The sequence below is a fragment of the Cnephaeus nilssonii genome (genome assembly GCF_951640355.1).
Source record: "Cnephaeus nilssonii genome assembly, chromosome: 4".
In the NCBI taxonomy this organism is placed as follows: domain Eukaryota; kingdom Metazoa; phylum Chordata; class Mammalia; order Chiroptera; family Vespertilionidae; genus Cnephaeus; species Cnephaeus nilssonii.
Window position 1 is genome coordinate 41,701,597 of NC_137075.1, and position 19,336 is coordinate 41,720,932.

General features: G+C 42.2%; 1 protein-coding gene and 1 pseudogene across 2 annotated transcripts in view; one reads left to right on the plus strand and one right to left on the minus strand.

Annotated features, from left to right (window-relative positions):
* Positions 1-19,336, plus strand: part of FAM98B (family with sequence similarity 98 member B) — a 42,986-nt gene that overhangs the window by 19,051 nt on the left and 4,599 nt on the right. The window contains exons 4-7 of the mRNA XM_079768916.1: positions 367-545; positions 3,213-3,293; positions 4,611-4,727; positions 18,791-18,958. Coding sequence (XP_079625042.1) covers positions 367-545; positions 3,213-3,293; positions 4,611-4,727; positions 18,791-18,958 — 545 coding nt within the window. The remainder of the gene's footprint in view (positions 1-366; positions 546-3,212; positions 3,294-4,610; positions 4,728-18,790; positions 18,959-19,336) is intronic.
* Positions 15,642-16,676, minus strand: LOC307097542 (aurora kinase B-like; annotated as a pseudogene). Its single transcript has 2 exons — positions 16,642-16,676; positions 15,642-16,524 (listed from the first exon to the last, which is right to left on the minus strand). The product of its transcript is annotated as an aurora kinase B-like (transcript).

Consider the following 19,336-nt stretch of genomic DNA (forward strand, 5'->3'; position numbering starts at 1 on the left):
TTTGACTGTTTTAGGTTTCTCATCACAGTGACATGTAGTATTTGTGCTCCTGTGTCTGACTTTTTTCACTTTGCACAATGGCCTCCAGGTTCATCCATGTGGTTACAAATGGCTGGATTTCCTTCTTTTTAATGGCCGAATAATATTCCTTTGTATGTATATACCACATTTTCTTTACCCATTCATCTGTCAAAGAACACAAGTTGTTTCTATATCTTGGTTATTGTGAACAATATGGCAGTGAACATGGTAATGCATATCTCTTTGAGATCCTGATTTCAGTTCCTTTGGATATATACCCAGAAATGGGATTTTTAAGGAGTTTGTGTACATTTTAACATTATTTGTTTTTCCTTTTTCTTATAGTATTTTTAAGTACAGAACTTCAAGCTTTACAGATATTACAGAACAAGAAACGTAAAAATTCTCAATTAGATAAAAACAGTGAAATTTATCAGGAAGTTCAAGCTATCTGTGATACCCTTGGTGTTCCCAACTCAGCAACTTCTGACATTCCACTTATGTTAAACCAAGTGGAGTCAAAGGTATTGTATTTGTTTTATTTTTCTTTCCCCAAAATTCAACTAAATGCTAACATATAAATGTTGTATTAAAAATGAAAATATTTCCTTTAAGTATAAGATATACATTCCATTTCAAGAGATTTTGTCTTCTTGAAAACTAAACTTTGGATTTGGAGTTAATATCTATGTGACCTAATCTGCCTCAGGCTTTTGAGAGTTGCATGATAGAAATCACTTTGCAAATTTAAGTCTTCCTTTCCTAAATAAGGTTGAAATACAACATAGTGAAACAAGTAGAATTATCCTATAAGGTCAAAGGCAAATTAAATTTTTTTAGTGGATATTGTTAATAGAATTGCAATGTAGTTCTCTTTGGCAGCACAATTTCTGGTGGATAACTATTTAGTAAATGTTTGTTGTAGAGTGAATGAATGAGTATTCTGATGGAGTGAAAATAACCACAAACTCCCTATTTCAAGCTTTTTGAATTATTTTCAGTTATTAAACTACCCTTTTTCTTAGTCGAGCCATATGTTAGAGAGAATTCTACTCTCACAGACTAAATTCTGACCTACTTTCTAGGTTTTGTAGGAGCCCTGTAAGGGAATAGTATAGGGTTCATTTTAAAGGAAAAGAAAATTCTCACCCTTAAGAATAGGTACTAACACTCCATGTTTAGACACACTGCTTTAAACTAAGACTTTGAATAAAGTTATTTTTTGCATTGATTTTTTTATGAACTAAAAAATAAAAAATATTTGCCTTAATGAATGTGAGAGAATTTTAGTATTAATAAGATGAAAGCAATATTAGAAACTTTTTGGGGGGGCAGAGGTAGAACTTGCAAACCATGTGGGAATCTAACTAGTGACCTCTTGGTTCCTGGGTCAACATTCAACCACTGAGCCATACCAGCTGGGCACAGCTAAAAGAATAAGTAAATCCCAGCTCAATAACATTGTTCTAGAATTAACAAGTTACTCTTCAATGTTTCTTTTCCCCTCATTTCCTCTGGATTAGGAGTGATCTAGTATTGACTAAAATGTTTGGGACTGTTTCAAAATGAAACAGATTTCTGGGCTCTTTCTAAAAGCTTTTTCCTTTTATGGGTTCCAGTTAGTATTAATAATTTCCCCAAACCTCTTTTCCCTCCTTAAGGCAGGCTATATTGCCTGTGTTCAAATGCTGACAGGTTAATTATAAGGTAGTTGTTACTGTGGTCCTTGTGGCTAAATATTTACTTACTGGTAAAAGGACTTCCTTTTCCATTCAGTACCTATCAAAAGGAAATATTTCCATATTTTTTTCTTTTATGTGTTTGCAAAAATAATGAAATTTGTATGTGGTGACTATAAGTGAGTGGGTTTGGTCTCCTATGGTGTCCTGCTGAACAATGAAACCAGAATACTTATAATTGGAATGTGTACATGGTACTTAACTGAGAAAAATCAATGTGCTCGTCAAAGGTATCCTTTTAGAGCATTTACCAGGATGTAAGAGAGTGCCATCTTAAGAAGAAACTCCAAAATTGTTTTACATAAAACATGTAATTCTTATTGCAAAACCTGTAACTACTGTAGTTGTCTATGTACATTATTTCTTATTCTGAAAAAGAAGGTGTGTTATAGCTTGAATTAATATAGCTAATTGCCGGGGTGTTTCTCAGCATGTAGAAGGGTTCAGGAATCTGGAAAAGGGGCTGCAAGTAAATTAATAAAGAGACTAGACATGAAATATAAATTTGGAAGGCATTTTGGGGAGCCAGAGAAGACCTAGCTTTAGTAACCAAGTTCTTCGAATCTCTGGACCCCTAGCTTTTTATAAACACAAATTGTCCTAAAGCAAAGCAGATATACATATCAAAAATAAGGTTTGGTATACAGTAGGCATTGTCAGGTTGGGGGAACTGCCTTCGGCTGTCTCAGCAGCAGGTAATATGATTCAGCCCTGCTGAATATAGAAGCCCATCAACCTTTAGAGGACTTCTTGCACTTATTATGACATGCTGGAATTAGCCTCCAGTACTAATGCTCTTTGTAAAATATATTCTGGCCTTACCTGGTTTGGCTCAGTGGATAGAGCATCCGCCTGCTGACTGAAGAGGCCCAGGTTTGATTCTGGTCAAGGGCACATGCTCGGGTTGGCTCAATCCCCAGTAGGGGGTGTGCAGGAGGCAGCTAATCAGTGATTCTCTCTCATCATTGATGTTTCTGTCTCTCCTCCTTTCCTCTCTGAAATCAATAAAAATATATTAAGAAAGAGAAAAAGATATTCTGCTTTGTAGTGATATTCTTTCCTAGTATGTAAAAGTATGTTATATTTTGTTTGTTTTTTGTTTTTGTTAATCCTTACCCGAGGATATTTTTCATGAATTTTAGGGAGAGTTGAAGAGAGAGGGAAAGTCAAAGAGAAATATTGATGTGAGAGAAACACATCGATTGGTTGCCTCCTGCAAGAGCCTCGACCAGGGCCCAGACTGGGGAGGAGCCTGCAACCAAGGTACATGCCCTTAACTGGAATCAAACCCAGGACCCTTGGCCTGCAGGCTAATGCTCTATCCACTGAGCCAAACTGGTTAAAGCTAAGGTTATTTCACTTTAACATTATATTTATTCTGTAGCATTAAAGAATAAGATTGTTTTAAATTAGAGAATATACATTTTCACAATCTATTACATTTACTTTTAGGTGAAAGATATTCTCTCAAAAGTCCAGAAAAATCATGTGGGAAAACCACTGTTGAAAATGGATTTAAATCTGGAACAGACAGTAAGTCCCCATCACCTGCCTTTTATTAGTTGTGTGTAATTCACCTAGTGAATATGACTTAATTTTATAAATAAGCATTTAGAGTTTACAGTGTGTAGCGTGCATATGTTATTTTGGAAAATTAAAATGAATTGATATTTAGAATAACTAGGGGCCCAATGCATGAATTCATGCACCTTGAAAGGAACTGTAGGTTGCGAGGCTGTGGTGGGCACAGGGGTGCATCTTGGCCCATCCTCCACACCCCTGCCCGGCTCCTCCCGCCGCACCCCCCGGTTCTGTCTGCCGGCATCCATGCTCCCTCCGGCCCCGCTTGCACCTGCTGATGGAGCGGAGCAATTGGGGCCAGTACCAGCAGCAGGTGTGAGCGGGGCCAACGCTATCAGTGGGTGTGATTGGCGGCTGCTGCCCCGATTGCCCCTCAGGAGCAGGGGGAGGTGGAGAAGCTCTGAGGGGCGATTAGGGCTGACAGCCGCTCCTTGCATCCGCTGATGGCGCCGAGAGCCGGTAGTAGGTGTGAGAGGCGGTTCTAGCACCGGCAGCGGATGCAAGCGAGGCCGGCGCCGGCAGCAGGTGTGAGTGCCTGGCGGGACTGCGGCGCGCAGGAGCAAAGAATTTTCAGTAACCATCAGAGGCTCACCCCGATGACAGCGACTGGCGCCCCGCCTTGGTCTGGCACCCCCGCTCACCTGCTCCACCATCCCGCTGCAGCCAATGCCTGCCATGTTCTGTGCTCTGCTCCGATGCCTGCCATGTTCCGTGCACACGCCCTGGTGGTCAGCACATGTCATAGCGACCGGTTGTTCGGTTGTTCCACCATTTGGTCTATTTGCTTATTAGGGTTTTATGTATATAGATAAGTCCAAACACTTCTTCAATCTTCAATCTGATTATTACTTTTAAAAATATCTAGCCAAGAGTTTTTATAGTGCCCAGGATGTTAGTATAATTGTGATTTGAAAAGGATAGTAGTTCAAAACCTGCAAGATAGGATGTTATTTGTATTTTCTTTCCTTTTTGGTCCCCATTACTTAGCAAGTAGATGTTTTACTTAACACATTTGATTGAAGATGAGATAAATTCACCAATTGTAAAATTTAACTTATATGTTTATTATATTCTGAATATCACAAATGTTCTATCAAATACTCTTTATTATTTGTGTAATTTAATGAAAAGTCTCATGGGATCAGAAAATGGTCCTCAAGTACAGTATCTTTTGAATCAGTAGGAAGTATTGACCATAATTTTAAAACTTCTTTTCTTTGCAAAATGAAAGAATCTAAAATTTATGATATTTGTTTCCAAATTCTTTAGGAACAACTGGAAAGAATCAATGATGCTCTTTCCTGTGAATATGAGTGCCGTCGGCGGATGTTGATGAAGCGATTGGATGTAACAGTGCAGTCCTTTGGATGGTCTGATAGAGCAAAGGTAAGGCTGTTTTCCCATTTGTGTCCTGTAGGTGGTACTCTGTGATAGCTCTTCAGACTCCCTTGTCTGTTAATATGTAACTGCACCACATTTGCACTTTTTCACTGTATCTGAAACACATACCCAAGCCAACTACTGGTCTTATATAAAGATCTTGACCTTGTGTAAATCCCTGTTTGCAGTTATCTTAATTTCTATCCAAATGTTTCACATTCATTTTAAACTCATAGCTTTTGATTTATGCAAGGATTGCATTAAGGAAGGCATCAAATGAAACAGATAGGTATAGTGAGCCACTGATCAAGAAAGCAGGATTTAAGAATAGATACAGGTAGTATGGATGCCTGAACATTTTTCTTAAAAGTGTCTTAAGGCTGTGGAGTATGGTCCAGTTAAAGAGGGGGTTGGAGAATGGAGGCATCCACAAGTAGAATCTCTGCAGGTAGATTTCTAGAGAGCTGTCTCTCATCACTGCCATTTTATGCCTTTAACCTGTACCCAGGCTTTGTTTAGGATTCCCTGCCCTATTTTGCAACATACTCTGGAAACTCTCCAAACAGTAAGCCAGGAATCATTTGCTTCCCCTGTTTCAGGGAGCACTGTCTTGTGCTCCTTGTTGCCCAGTGTCTGAAAACTCACTGGTTCATGTGGGTTGTCCAGTTTTAAAGTTGTTTCAGGTTGTAAAGTAAATCTGTGCATGTTACTCTTCGTATTAACTGGGCATTTCTTCTGCCCATGTTGTGTTAGCTGGGGTCATTTATGCAGCTTCAGCTGATGCCTGGGCTGGGCTGGAACATCCAAGATGCTTGTCTCATGTGTCTGGGTTCTGCTGTCTGCTGGGGTGCTTTGGTTGTCTTCTTGGCTCTGATGTGGTCTCTCCATGTGGTGTCTTGCATTGGTTTCCTATGGCGGTAGAAACATATTACCACAAACTTAGTTGCTTATATAATACTAGAGGCCCGGTGCACGAAGTTCGTGCACAGGGGTGGGTGTCGCCTCAGCCCAGCCTGAACCCTCTCCAATCTGGGACCCCTCGAGGGATGTCCGACTGCCCTTTTAGGCCTGATCCAGGTTGGCAGGCAGGCGAGCATTTGGAACATCTAAACGGGCAGTCGGACATCCCTCTCACAATCCAGGACTGCTGGCTCCCAACTGCTCGCCTGCCTGCCTTCCTGATTGCCCCTAACCACTTCTGCCTGCCAGCCTGATCACCCCCTAACCACTCCCCTGCCAGCCTGATTGATGCCCAACTGCTCCCCTGCCAGCCTGATTGCCCCTAACTGCCCTCCCCTGCAGGCCTGGTCACCCCTAACTGCCCTCCCCTGCAGGTCTGGTCCCCCCCAACTGCTCTCCCCTGCAGGCCTGGGTCCCGTCCCCCCCAGCTGCCCTTCCCTGCAGGCCCAGTCATCCCCAACTTCCCTCCTCTGCCGGCCTGGTCACCCCTAACTGCCCTCCCCTGCAGGTTTGATCACCCCCAACTGCCATCCCTTGCAGGCCTAGTCCCTCCCAACTGCCCTCCCCTGCTGGCCATCTTGTGGTGGCCATTTTGTGTCCACGTGGGGGCAGGATCTTTGACCACATGGGGGCAGCCATCTTGTGTATTGGAGTGATGGTCAATCTGCATATTACTCTTTTATTAGGTAGGATGAGCAGTGGTCAGCAAACTGTGGCTCGTGAGCCACATGCGGCTCTTTGGCCCCTTGAGTTTGTGGCTCGCGAGCCGCAGTTTGCCAACCACTGGGATAGAGGCCTGCTGCATGGGTGGGGGCCATCTGGTTTGCCCTGAAGGGTGTCCCAGATCAGGGTGGGGGTTCCCTTGGGGTGTGGGGTGGCCTGGGCGAGGGGCCTGTGGTGGTTTGCAGGCCAGCCACGCCCCCTGGCGACCCAAGCGGACGCCCTGGTATCTGGGATTTACTTATCTTCTACAATTGAAACTTTGTAGCCTGGAGTGGAGCCAAGCCTTCTGCTCGCTCTGTGGCGGCAGCCATTTCTGTTGGGATTTATTTATCTTCTATAATTGAAACTTTGTAGCCTTAAGCGGAGGCCAAGGCAGGCCAGGGCTTCAGAAGCTTGGCTTTCTCCATTGCCGGGGGCAACTTTAGCCTCCTGCTCTCTCCAGCTCTGTGGCTGCTGCCATTTTTGTTGGGATTTATTTATCTTCTATAACTGAAACTTTGTAGCTTGGACTGGAGGCCTGGGCTGGCCAGGGTGTGCGGAATGCTTGGCTTCCTCCATCGCTGTGGAAACCCAAGCTTCCCTCCTGCTCGCTCAGTGGCCGCAGCTATCTTGGTTGGGTTTATTTGCATATTCGCTCCTGATTGGCTGGTGGGCGTGGCTTGTGGGTGTAGTGGAGGTATGGTCAATTTGCATATTACTCTTATTAGATAGGGCTAGAGGCCTGGTGCACGAAATTGTGCACTCGGGGGATGGGCGGTGGTCCCTCAGCTCAGCCTGTGCCCTCTCACAGTTCGGGAGCCCTTGGGGGATGTCCAACTGACAGCTTAGGCCCATAGGGAGCAGGCCTAAGCCATCAGTTGGACATCCTTAGCGCTGCTGTGGAGGCAGGAGAGGCTCTGCCACCGCTGCTGCACTTGCCAGCCATGAGCCTGGCTTCTGGCTGAGCAGCATTCCCTCTGTGGGTCTGTCCCCTGGTGGTCAGTGCGCGTCATAGTGACTGGTCGATATGCAAATCAGCCTTTTATTATATAGGATAGGGGTCCAGTGCACGAATTTGTGCACCTTGAAAGGAACTGTGTGCTGCAAGGCTGCAGTGGGCACAGGGGCAATTCTTGGCCCATCCTCCGCACCCCCACCCAGCCTCTCCCGCCATGGCCCCTGGTCCCCTGTCTGCCAGCCGCAGTTTGTAGCCTGGACTGGAGGCCTCCTATGAGCTGACAGCGCTGGCCCCACTCACACCTGCTGATGGTGCGGACCTATTGGGGCCGGTGCTAGCAGGGGTTGTGAGTGGGGCCGACGCTGTCAGCGGGCGCAAGTGGCGGCTGGTATCCCAGTCGCCCCTCAGGAGCAGGGTGAGGTGGAGAATCTCTCAGGGGCAATCAGGGCTAGCAGCCACTGCTCGCACCTGCTGACGGCGCCAAGCGATCAGGACCGGTACCGGGCACCAGCAGCAGGTGCAAGCAGTGACTCTGGCGCTGGCAGCAGGTGTGAGCACCTGGCAGGACCATGGCATGCAGGAGCAAAGAATTTTCAGTAAGCACCAGAGGCTCGCCCTGATGACAGTGACTGGCGCCCTGCCTTGGTCTGGTGCCCCTGCTCATCTGCTGCACCGTTCCACCATGGCTGATGCCTGCCATGTTCCGTGCTCTGCCTCTTGCTGCCACTGCCCGCCATGTTCCGTGTGCGCCCCCTGGTGGTCAGCTCACGTCATAGCGACCGGTTGTTCAGTTGTTCCACCGTTCGGTCTATTTGCATATTAGGGTTTTATATATATACTGGTAGATACATTTATTCTCTTAAGGTTCTAAAGATCACAATCCTAAGTGAAGATAATTGGCAGGGTTGCATTCTTTCCAGACACTTCAGAGGAGAATCTGTTTCCTTGAATTTCCTAGCTTCCAGATGCCACCTCATACCTTGGCTCTTGATCTTATCCTCCATCTTTAAAACCAATAGTGTAGGAAAATTTGACCTTTTTCTCTCAGCTTTCATTGTCACTTCACCTGCCCCTGTCTCTGACACTCCTGTCTCTTGTAGAAGAATCCTTGTGATTATACTGGGCCCATCAGATAAACCAGGATAATCTTTCCATCTTAAGATCCTTAACTTACTAATAATCACATCTGCACCTGCAAGGCAACATATTCACAGGTTTCAGTGATTAGGATGTGGACATCTTTGTGGGGCTATTATTCAATTTACCAGATGTCTCACCTTCCTTCTAATTGGATTTTATTTTTTCTTGCACTGTATTTTACTATCATGTGCTGTTGCTTCTTTTTCCTTTTTCTTTTATACTTATATGCATATATATATTTATATATATACTAGAGACCCGATGCACGAAATTTGTGCAAGGGGCTCGGCCCCCACCCCCACCTCTGCAGCTTTGTCTGGAAGGTCACCTGGAAGGACGTCCGGTCTAATTAGCATATTACGCTTTTATTATTATAGACCAGAGGCCTGGTGCACGAAAATTTGTGCACTGGGGGGGGGGGTCCTTTAGCCCAGCCTGCCCCCTCTCACAGTCTGGGAGCCCTCAGGGGATGTCTTACTGACGGCTTAGACATGCTCCCCATCACCCCCTCGCTGCTGCTGCCTCTGGCCTCCCTCTGCAATAGGCAACCAGGCCGATCAGGGGAAGGCGCCACCCCCACCACCCCGCTGCTGCTGTCACTGCCTGCCGATGGGGCTCACGGCTGCCTGAGCCCTGGGCCTTGCACCCACTGGGGCTCATGGCTGCCTGAGCCCACTGCTGCCTGAGCCCTGGGCCTCGTAGCTGCCGCCATGGCTGCCTGCCCTCAGCCCTCTCAGCCACTGTGGCTTTGTCCGGAAGGACGTCCAGGAGACATCCACTCTAATTATCATATTACCCTTTTATAAGTATAGATATATTTATATACATATATATATTTATAAACATATAAATGTTTTTATTGATTATTTTTAGAGAGAGAGGGAGAGGGAGAGAGAGAAACATCAGGGATGAGAGAGAATCTTGCACGCCCCTACTGGGGATGTAGCCCACAACCTGGTATGTGCCCTAACCTGGAATCAAACTGTGACCTCCTGGTTCATAGGTCGCTGCTCAACCACTGAGCCACACCGGCTGGGCTGTAATCATTTTTTAATTTCCAGAACTTCTTTTTGATTCTTGAATTTTTCTTTCTTGTTTTATGGATATGCTATCTTTTTAACCCTTTGCACTCGCTTGCTTTTTTCTCGAGCTGCTACTGATGCTAACCGTGTCGAGTCACACTCGACATCCGAGTGCAAAAGGTTAAAATATGTTTTTATTGAATTTTAGAGAGAGAGGAAGTAAGAGGGAGAGAGAGAGAGAGAAACATTGATGAGAGAGAAACGTTGACCAGCTGCCTCCTGCACTTTCCCTACTGGGGATCAAGCACACAACCGGGGCATGAGCCCTTACTGGTAATTGAACCATGACATCTTGGTTCATGGGTTGATGCTCAACCATTGAGCCACACCAGCCGGGTGATAATGCTATCTTGAATGAGGATGAAAAATGTCAAAAAGAAAACCCCATATTTTTTGCCTCAAATTATTTTTGTTTCCTACAGGATAATTTTTTGTTTTTTTTCTCTTGTGGTGGCTTTCTTCAAATGCACAATGGTTGCTGGTTGTTCATTTTAAAGAGCACGATACTGAAAAACTGATGGGGAACTCCAGTCATTGATTGGAATTGTTGACATGAGGCTTTGGAACTGGCTATCATGCTGTGCGAATTCCTAATGCCAACTTGTAGAGATCTTTTCTCAGTAGCTGCTCATTTTTTCAAGAAGGGAAACCTCATTTTTTTCTGTATATATTTTTTTCTTTGGCCAGGGGAGGAGGAGTGGCAGTGTGGTACCAGGGGCTAGAGGAATAGACTGTTCTACAAATAATCTCTATTTTTGCCTCCATATTTCATTTTCTGAGATGTTGGTTCCCTTCTTATATGTATCTCTCTTTTCCTTTCTCTTTGTTGTTGTATGCCTTTTTATAACCTAGTGTGGTCAGTCTGACTCATTTACTTAGAATTACTCCCTCATGTATTATATGTAGGAAATACTTCCTCCTTCCAAATACCTGACAGATGTAGAAAATTGAAGCGTGATTAGAACAGGGTTGATGGTGAAATGAAAACTATTATTAATTCAGGGAATATTTTTAGCATAATAATAGAATAGCTGTGAGTCAGACTTGAAGTCGGTCATTTATGTATTTTCTTTCAATAAACATTTGTTTAGCATCTCATGTGTCAAGCACTATGATGCACCTGGTTCTGGATGAGCATTTCAGTACCCTATGTGATTATGTGTAGAACATTTTTAGAAGATTTCTGTATTTGTAATACATAATCAGCTTCTCAGATGGTTAAAGCCTATTTCTCTCCTGCATGCATGCCAGGATAAACTACAGAGATGTGTGTGTGTCCATGTCATTGAAGGGACTGTTGTACACAAAAAGCCCAGTTGCTTCAAGAGTTGTGAGTTATCAAAAAAGTAGATGACATGATTGCTGACCTCAAGAAATGCAGTAAAGTTTAGATGTATGAGAGGTATTGGTTTTACTGACTTCTGGAAACTTAATGGAGGTTGTTTACATGTTGGATCTTCGGTTTAACCTAATAGACTTTTAATGAGAAAAGGAATTTAGGAATATAAGGAAAATTGTGAAAAGTAGTGCATTAAAAGTGTCTTAACATCGTAAGTTAGAGGATGTTTACAGTGTTGGCCTTAAGGTTACAGAGAAATCCCAAACAAATGAGTTTTGACATGTTCTTTTCTTTGAACATTCAGAGTGGCATGGATTTACGGGCATGTTGATGCTTACTAGCCTTAAACTTGGGGACTTTGAGAAATTTTGCCTTTAGGAAATACCTTGATAGTTTATCTTTTCATCTTCGTCTTTTTTCATCATGTTTTAGGACAAGGAGGTTGTGTTTTTGTTCTTTTCTCCTTAGTGTGAAATAAATTTTTAAATTTTTTTTTTCTTAGGCTATTTATAAGTTAATTTAGGACTTTCATTTGATCCTTTTCAATTGATTAAATGAGTATATGCATTTATACCCTGAGTTTTCTTATTAAATTTCCTGTAAATTTAATATTTATTTATCACTAATGGGCCAGGGCACGGATTCGTGCACATTAAAAGGAAATTATCCGAAACCGGTTTGGCTCAGTGGATAGAGCGTCGGCCTGCGGACTGTAAGGTCCCAGGTTCGATTCCAGTCAAGGGCATGTACCTTGGTTGCGGGCACATTCCCAGTAAGGGGTGTGCAGGAGGCAGCTGATCAATGTTTCTCTCTCATCGATGTTTCTGACTCTCTATCCCTCTCTCTTCCTCTCTGTAAAAAATCAATAAAATATATTTTTTTTAAAAAAGGAAATTAATTAGAAGAAATATTTTAATATCGCTGTTCGCCCTTTCTCTATAATAGAAGTGTCAACCAAATTCATGATTGACAATGACAGATCGAAATACACACATGCGATTGGCGCCAGTGAGAGCTTTATATGTAAATTGCCAGTGCGCGTCATATGTACCTGCTGGTAGGTCGGTCGGACAGTCATTGGACGTATAGTCGGTCACTTAGCCTTTTATATAGATAGACTAGAGGCCCAGTGCATGGGATTTGTGCACTGGTGGGGGGCGTGGCCTGCGGGGATTGGTCCGCTGTGGGAGCACCGCTTATCCCGGTCAGCCAAGCCCCACTCCCACTGTGGGAATGCACTGACCACCAGGGGGCAGCTCCTGCATTGAGTGTCTGCCCTCTGGTGGTCAGTGCACGTCATAGCGACTGGTCGAACGATCATTCTGGTTGTTCTGCTGTTCGGTCACTGGGCTTTTATTATATAGGATTATACCCTTATACAGTATGTCTGATATTATTGAATGACTTATCATAGATTGTTCTACAGCATTTTAAAACATTACAGAAAATTTTATCACTAGAATGATATACTTTATTCATTAACCTTGAGGTTTTCTTTAATTTTTTTTTCTTGTTTGACTCTTTAATGAAATCCTCGGCAGCTAAATTTTTGTGCATGTCCATGATACATTTCTAAAATTTCTGTTTTTGAAAAATGGATATATAATTGACATATATTAATTAGTTTTAGGTGTAGAACACAGTTATTTAAAGTTTGTATATATTACAAAATGATCAGCACAATAAGTTACAGAATTTTTTTCGTGATGAGAACTTTTAAGATTTACTCTCAGCAACTTTCAAATATGTAATACAGTATAAACTGTAGATGCCATGTTGTACATTACATCCCCATAACATTTATTTTTTAACTGAAAGTTTATACCTTTAACTCTTTAGCCATTTTGCATCTCCTTATCTCCACACCCCTCTCCTCCCCACAGTCTGTTCTATCTATGAGCTGCTGCTTTTTTTTTTTTTTGGACACAGAATGGAGTTGTTTTATTTTCTTTATATTTCATCTAATAGTGAGATCATATAGCATTTGTCTTTCTCTGACTTATATCACTTAGTACAGTGCCCTCAAGGTCTATCCATATTGTTGCAGATAGCAAGATTTTTTTTTATAGCTAAATAACATGTGTGTGTGTATGTATCACATTTTGTTTATCCATTCATCCATCGATGGACACTTAGGTTGTTACTATATCTTGGTTCTTTTAAATCATGCTGCACTGAACATGGGGATACATATCTCTTTTTTGAGTCAGTGATTTTGTTTTCTTCAGATAAATACCCAGAAGTGGAATTGCTGGATCATGTGGTACTTCTTTTTTTAATTTTTTGAGGAACCTGTTTTTTATAGAGGCTGTCCCAATTTACATTAACATTCAACAGTGCACAGGGTTCCCTTTTCTCCGTAGCCTTGCCAGCATTGCTATTTCTTGAATTAAACATTGGTTAATAGGATCATATAGGTTTCAGGTATACTATATTTCTTGATTTTTTAATTACAGCCTTTCTAACAGGTGTGAGGTGATATCTCATTGTGCTTTTGATTTGTGTGGTTAGTGATGTTGGGCATCTTTTCATGTACACATTGGCCATCTTTATGTATTTGGAAAAATGTCTGTTTGGACTCTGTCCATTTTTAAAAATCAGATTATTTTTTGCTGTTGAATTATATGAGTTATTTATACATTTTGGATGTTAACCCCTTGTCAGATGTAAGATTTGCAAATATTTCCTTCCATTCAGTAGGTTTCCTTTTCATTTTGTTGTTGGCTTTCTTTGCTGTGCAGAACTTTTTAATTTGATGTAGTTCCACCTGTTTATTTTTGCTCTTATTCCCTTTGCTTTTGGTATTAAATCCAAAAAAATCAGTGCCAAGACCGATGTCAAGGAACTTAACAACCTATGTTTTCTTCTGGAAGCTTTAAAGTTTCAGGTCTTATATTCAAGCCTTTAATACATTTTGAGTTGTTGACTATGGTTTAAGATTGCGGTCCAGTTTCATTCTGATGCATGTTATTCGGTTTTCACAACACCATTTATTGAAGAGATTGTCCTTTCCTCATTGTATGTTCTTGGCTCGTTTGTCATAAGTTAGTTGACCATACATGTGTGGGTTTATTTCTGGCGTCTTTATTCTGTTCCATTGATCTCTGTGTCATCTCAGTATCATACTATTTTGATTATCAAAGCTTTGTAATATAGTTTGAAATTAGGGAGTATGATGCCTCCAGCTTTATTCTTTCCAAGATTACTTAGCTATTTGGGGTCTTTGTAGTACAAATGGAATTTCTTGATCAGAGAATATGCATGTGGGTGTGTTTTTGTTTGTTTGTTTTTTTGTATGTGTTGTTGTTTTTTTGTTTGTTTTTTTTTTAGCTTCAATCTTTATTAAATAAGAAGGAAGTGGAAGACAGATAAGGAAATAGGCCAGGGACCCCACCTTCCAACTACACATATATAGACGTAACAGGTGTACTAGTTAATAATGCGGATTTTTTTCAATAGATGGAGTTACACATATGTTGATATATATGCGATTTGATATGTATGCTGTTTTGTTGTATTGACAGCAAGCTTCAAAACTTCACATGTCAAACTTGCTGAAGGTGTTAACATAATAGATATTTTTACACTTAAAAAGGTCGAATTTTGTGCCAAAAAAAGAGCATTTGTGGGAAGTTTTAATTCATTACTTTATTTTGAAGAAAAGTGCTGCTGAAAGTTATTGTATACTTCGGGAAGCTTATGTTGAACATGTTCCATCTCAAGATACTTGTGAACGCTGGTTTAAATGCTTTAAAAGTGATGATTTCGATGTGAAAGACAAAGAACGTCCAGGTCAACTGAAAAAGTTGGAAGACCAACAATTACAAGCATTATTGGATGAAGATGCGTGTCAAACTCAAAAACAACTTGCAGAAAGATTAAACGTTGCTCAGCAAACAATTTCTGATAGTTTACAAGCAATGGGAAAGACTTTAAAGGAAGGAAAATGGGTACCACATCAACTGAACGAAAGACAAATGGAAAACCGAAAAGTCATCAGTAAAATGTTGCTTCAACACGAAAGAAAGGTTTTTTGCATTGAATTGTGACTGGTGATGAAAAGTGGATTTATTTTGAGAATCCCAAACGCACAAAATCATGGGTTGAGTCACGTCAACCATCAACATCGACTGCAAGGCCAAATCGCTTCAGAAAGAAGACAATGCTCTGCGTTTGGTGGGATCAGGAAGGTGTGGTGTGTTATGAGCTTCTAAAACCAGGTGAAACTATTAATACTGATCACTACCAACAACAAATAATCAATTTGAACTATGCTTTGATTGTGAAATGACCAGAATGGGCCACAAGACATGGCAAAGTGATTTTGCTTCACGATGATGCACCATGACACACTTCAAAACCAGTTAAAGACACGTTAAAAGATTTTGCCTGAGAAGTATTAACCCACCCACTGTATTCACCAGACCTTGCTCCTTCAGATTACCACTTGTTCCGATCGATGGCACACACATGTTATGAGCAGCACTTCAAAACGTACAAAGAAGTGGAAAATTGGGTCTCTGAATGGTTTCCCTCAAAACAAGAAAAGTTCTATGGGATGGTATCCACAAATTGCCTGAAAGATGGGGGAAATGTGTAGCTAGCGATGGACATTACTTTGAATAAAGCACTTTTGATGTTTCTCTTGAAATTACTGTGTTTTCCTTGATTACAAAATCTGCATTATTAACCGGTACACCTGGTAAAATACAGACACAACGGAGTAAATGACAGACAATTCATGGAACAGACTGAAGGGCCATGGGAGGCAGCACCCTCTCTAAAATGAGCGTGGACCCAGGGATGGGCTGAGACCTGGACCAGAGGCAGACGTTCTAAGGGATTATGTTTGAGCAGCTTGGAGATGAGGTCCTGGATTCCTGTGAACACAGAATGGGGAATTTGATGATGTGCTGATAAGTTTCATTGTGTGAAGTACTCTCATCAGCAACTCATAGCAGAGTACTCCAATGTACCACAGATCCACCTTCTCATTGTGCATGCACCCCTCAGTCAACTCAGGGGCAGGTAGTCCAATATGCACACATGGCCTTCCTCCTCAAAGAGGGGGGTGAATACAGACCAGCCAAAGTCAGCAATTTTCAGCTCTCCCTGGCTTTATCTCTCTGTGAATCACCTTCTTTCTACAGTGCAGAGCATGTCAGTTCTTCCATTAATCGTGGTTGTGCACTGCTGGTCAAAAGTGTCGCTTTTTTGAAGCTCCTTGTAGAGCTCCCCATGGCGGGGGGGTAGTGTGGGGTGGGCAAAGAGGGTTGTCTGGGGGCGGACATTTTCCGGAATCAAGTAGATCCTTTGATAATCATAGAAATAGTTGTAGAGATGCAAGATGTTGGGATGCTGAAGATGGGCCTGGGTTTTGATCTTCCTGAGAAGTTGGTGCTCTACACCTTCCTTCTCCATCTGAGACTGAGGAGGACCTTGAGTGCCACAATGAAACGAGCCAAGTACACATTTCCAAATTTGCCTTTACCCAAAGGATGCCCAATCTCAAAGTTATCAATTGTGAAGGACCCATTAAGTGTCCCAATGCTGTTCTGGCCAGGGGCGGCTGTGGCATTCAAGTGGCTCTTCAGGACAAGTGAAGATGGGGTGGTAGGCTCTCTGGGGTTAGGGTGTTCATGCCAGATTAAGCTGGCTGCTGGGCGGTAGGGCAGTCTCCTTCTGGGTCATCCTTAGTGGGAAAAGGGGAGGAGACCTGAGGCCAGTGGCTCAGCCAACTTCCTGGCTGCTGGCAAACGACTCAGAATATGCATGATTTTAATGCTTTTGATGTGTACTCCAGAGTTACCCTTCAAAAATGTTATATACCTTTATTAGTATGGCTAACCTGATTTATTTTTTATTATTATTTTGCTAGTATTGAGATAAGATTGTGAGTATAATTTTATAGTTTGTTTTTTTCACCTAACATGTCCTGATCATTGTCTCATATCTCAAAAACTCTATTTCAAAATTAATTTTTAATTAATTTCTTATTTTTGGAAATATAATTCACCATCTTAAAATGTACAATTCAGTGGTTTCTAATATGTTCACTGCATTCTGTGGCCATTACCACTTTCTAATTCCAGAACATTTCTATCACTCCCAAAAGAAGCATGCACCCATTAGCAGTCATTCCCAATAACCTCTCCCTTCCCTGGAAGCCACTATTGTGATCTGCTTGATGTCTCTTTGGATTTGTCCATTCTGGACATTTCATGTAAATGGGATCATACAGTATGTGGATTTTTGTGTCTGTCTTCTTAGCATCTGGGACCCCTTGGGGGATGTCCGATTGCCAGTTTAGGCCCGCAGTTGGACAACCCTCTCACAATCGGGGACTGCTGGTTACCAACCGCTCGCCTGCCTGCCTGCCTGCCTACCTGATTGCCCCTAACTGCTTCTGCCTGCCAGCATGATCACCCCCTAACGACTCCCCTGCCAGCCTGATCGACGCCAAACTGCTCCTCTGCTGGACTGATTGCCCCAACTGCCCTCCCTGGCTAGCCCGATCGCCCGCAACTGCCCTCCCATGCCTGCCTGGTCGCCCCCAACTGCCCTCCCCTGCTAGCCTGGTTGCCCCTAACTGCTCTCCCCTTCAGTCCTGGTTACCCCCAACTGCCCTCCCCTGTAGGCCTGGTCACCCCTAACTGCCCTCCCCTGCCGGCCTGGTCGCCCCTAACTGCCCTCCCCTGCCGGCCTGGTCGCCCCTAACTGCCCTCCCCTGCAGGCCTGGTCCCCCCCCCAACTGCCCTCCCCTGCTAGCCTGGTCGCCCCTAACTGCCCTCCCCTGCCAGCCTTGTCGCCTCTAACTACCCTCCCCTGCTGGCCTGATTGCCCACAACTTCCCTCCCCTGCTGGCCATCTTGTGACCACATGGGGGCGGCCATCTTGTGCAAGGGCATGACAGTCAATTTGCATATTACCTCTTTATTTAATGTATTTGGAATTTCAATATGGTATACCTTATTATTACTTTTATGAATAGCCAACAGTTTATTCCAGCACCATTTTAGAATTATTTATCTCTTTTTCTCACTGTTCTTTATTATTTATTGCATTCATACATGTATGGGACTCTGAATCTCAGTTGCCTATTTTGCTTCATCAATCTCTTTTTTTTCTCCCCAAGTTCCATGTAATTTGACTGAGGTAGGATAGTATACTGTATTGTGGGTCAAGTAGATCTTTATTAGTAAGTGGACAAAACTGGGATTCTCTCTGTATTTTGGGGAAGTTGTTTAAGTTTTCTAAGCCTCATTTTTTCAAGATACAAAAGGGGGCAATAAATTCAACCATTCTAAAAGGGTATTTTGAGAATTAAAAAATGACTATTGAGTGAATAGTATCCTGGCACATTTAATAAGTACTCAATGAATGTGAGCAGTTAAGACAATGATAATTTCATATTTCATATTAATATCTGGTAGAACTCTTTCAGAATTGTTTTTATCATTCTTAAATATTTAGTTTCTGGATTATCTTTAGATTTCTTTTTTTCCTTCTTATCCTTTCAAAAACCATTCTAATAGGATTGCAGTAAATCTATTATTAATTTTGGGGAAAACACATAATATTCAGTATCCCCATCCAGAAAATTAGTATTTCTCTCCAATTTTTTCAAGTTTTTATAAGATTTACTGTTGTTTTTTTTTTTTTGTTGTTGTTGTTTTTAAAGGTCCTATATGTGGTTTTGGTATTTTTAGGTATTTTTTTTTTGTGTGTGTGAGTTTTTAATGAGTTGATCCTGGTAGTCATGTGTTCTTTTAGCATCTGTTGGTTTACATTTTTCATTAGACATAAACCATCAGATATTTATGATTGCTATTGCTCTTTCATTGAAATGTTCTTTGGTTCACTTTTTCCCCTATCTTTTGTCATTTAGGTGAAAACAGATGACATAGCCAGAATTTATCAGCCTAAGCGTTATGCTTTGTCACCCAAGACAACGATTACATTGGCACATTTACTTGCTGCTCGTGAAGATCTTTCCAAGATCATTAGGACAAGTAGTGGCTCTAGCCGGGAGAAGACGGCATGTGCCATTAACAAGGTTGGTTTTTCTTTCAGTACAGTGGAGAATGAATCTATAATATCCTCATTTGATGTTTTTACAGATTTTATTTTACTTTTTTAAATGTATCTTTATTGCTGAAAGTATTACAGATGTCCCCCTTTTTCTTTCCATTGACCCCCTCCTCCCCACTCTCATCCCCTCCCCAGGCCTTCACCCTACTATTTGTCTGTGTCCATGGGTTATGCATATACGTACATAAGATCTTTGGTTGACTTCCTCCCTTCTTCCCCCCCCCCCCCCCACCTTTTTTCTGATATTCATCAATCTGTTCCATGCTTCCATTCTCTGGATCTCTTTTGTTTGTCAGTTTACTTTGTTATTAGATTCCACATATGAGTGAGATCACGTGATACT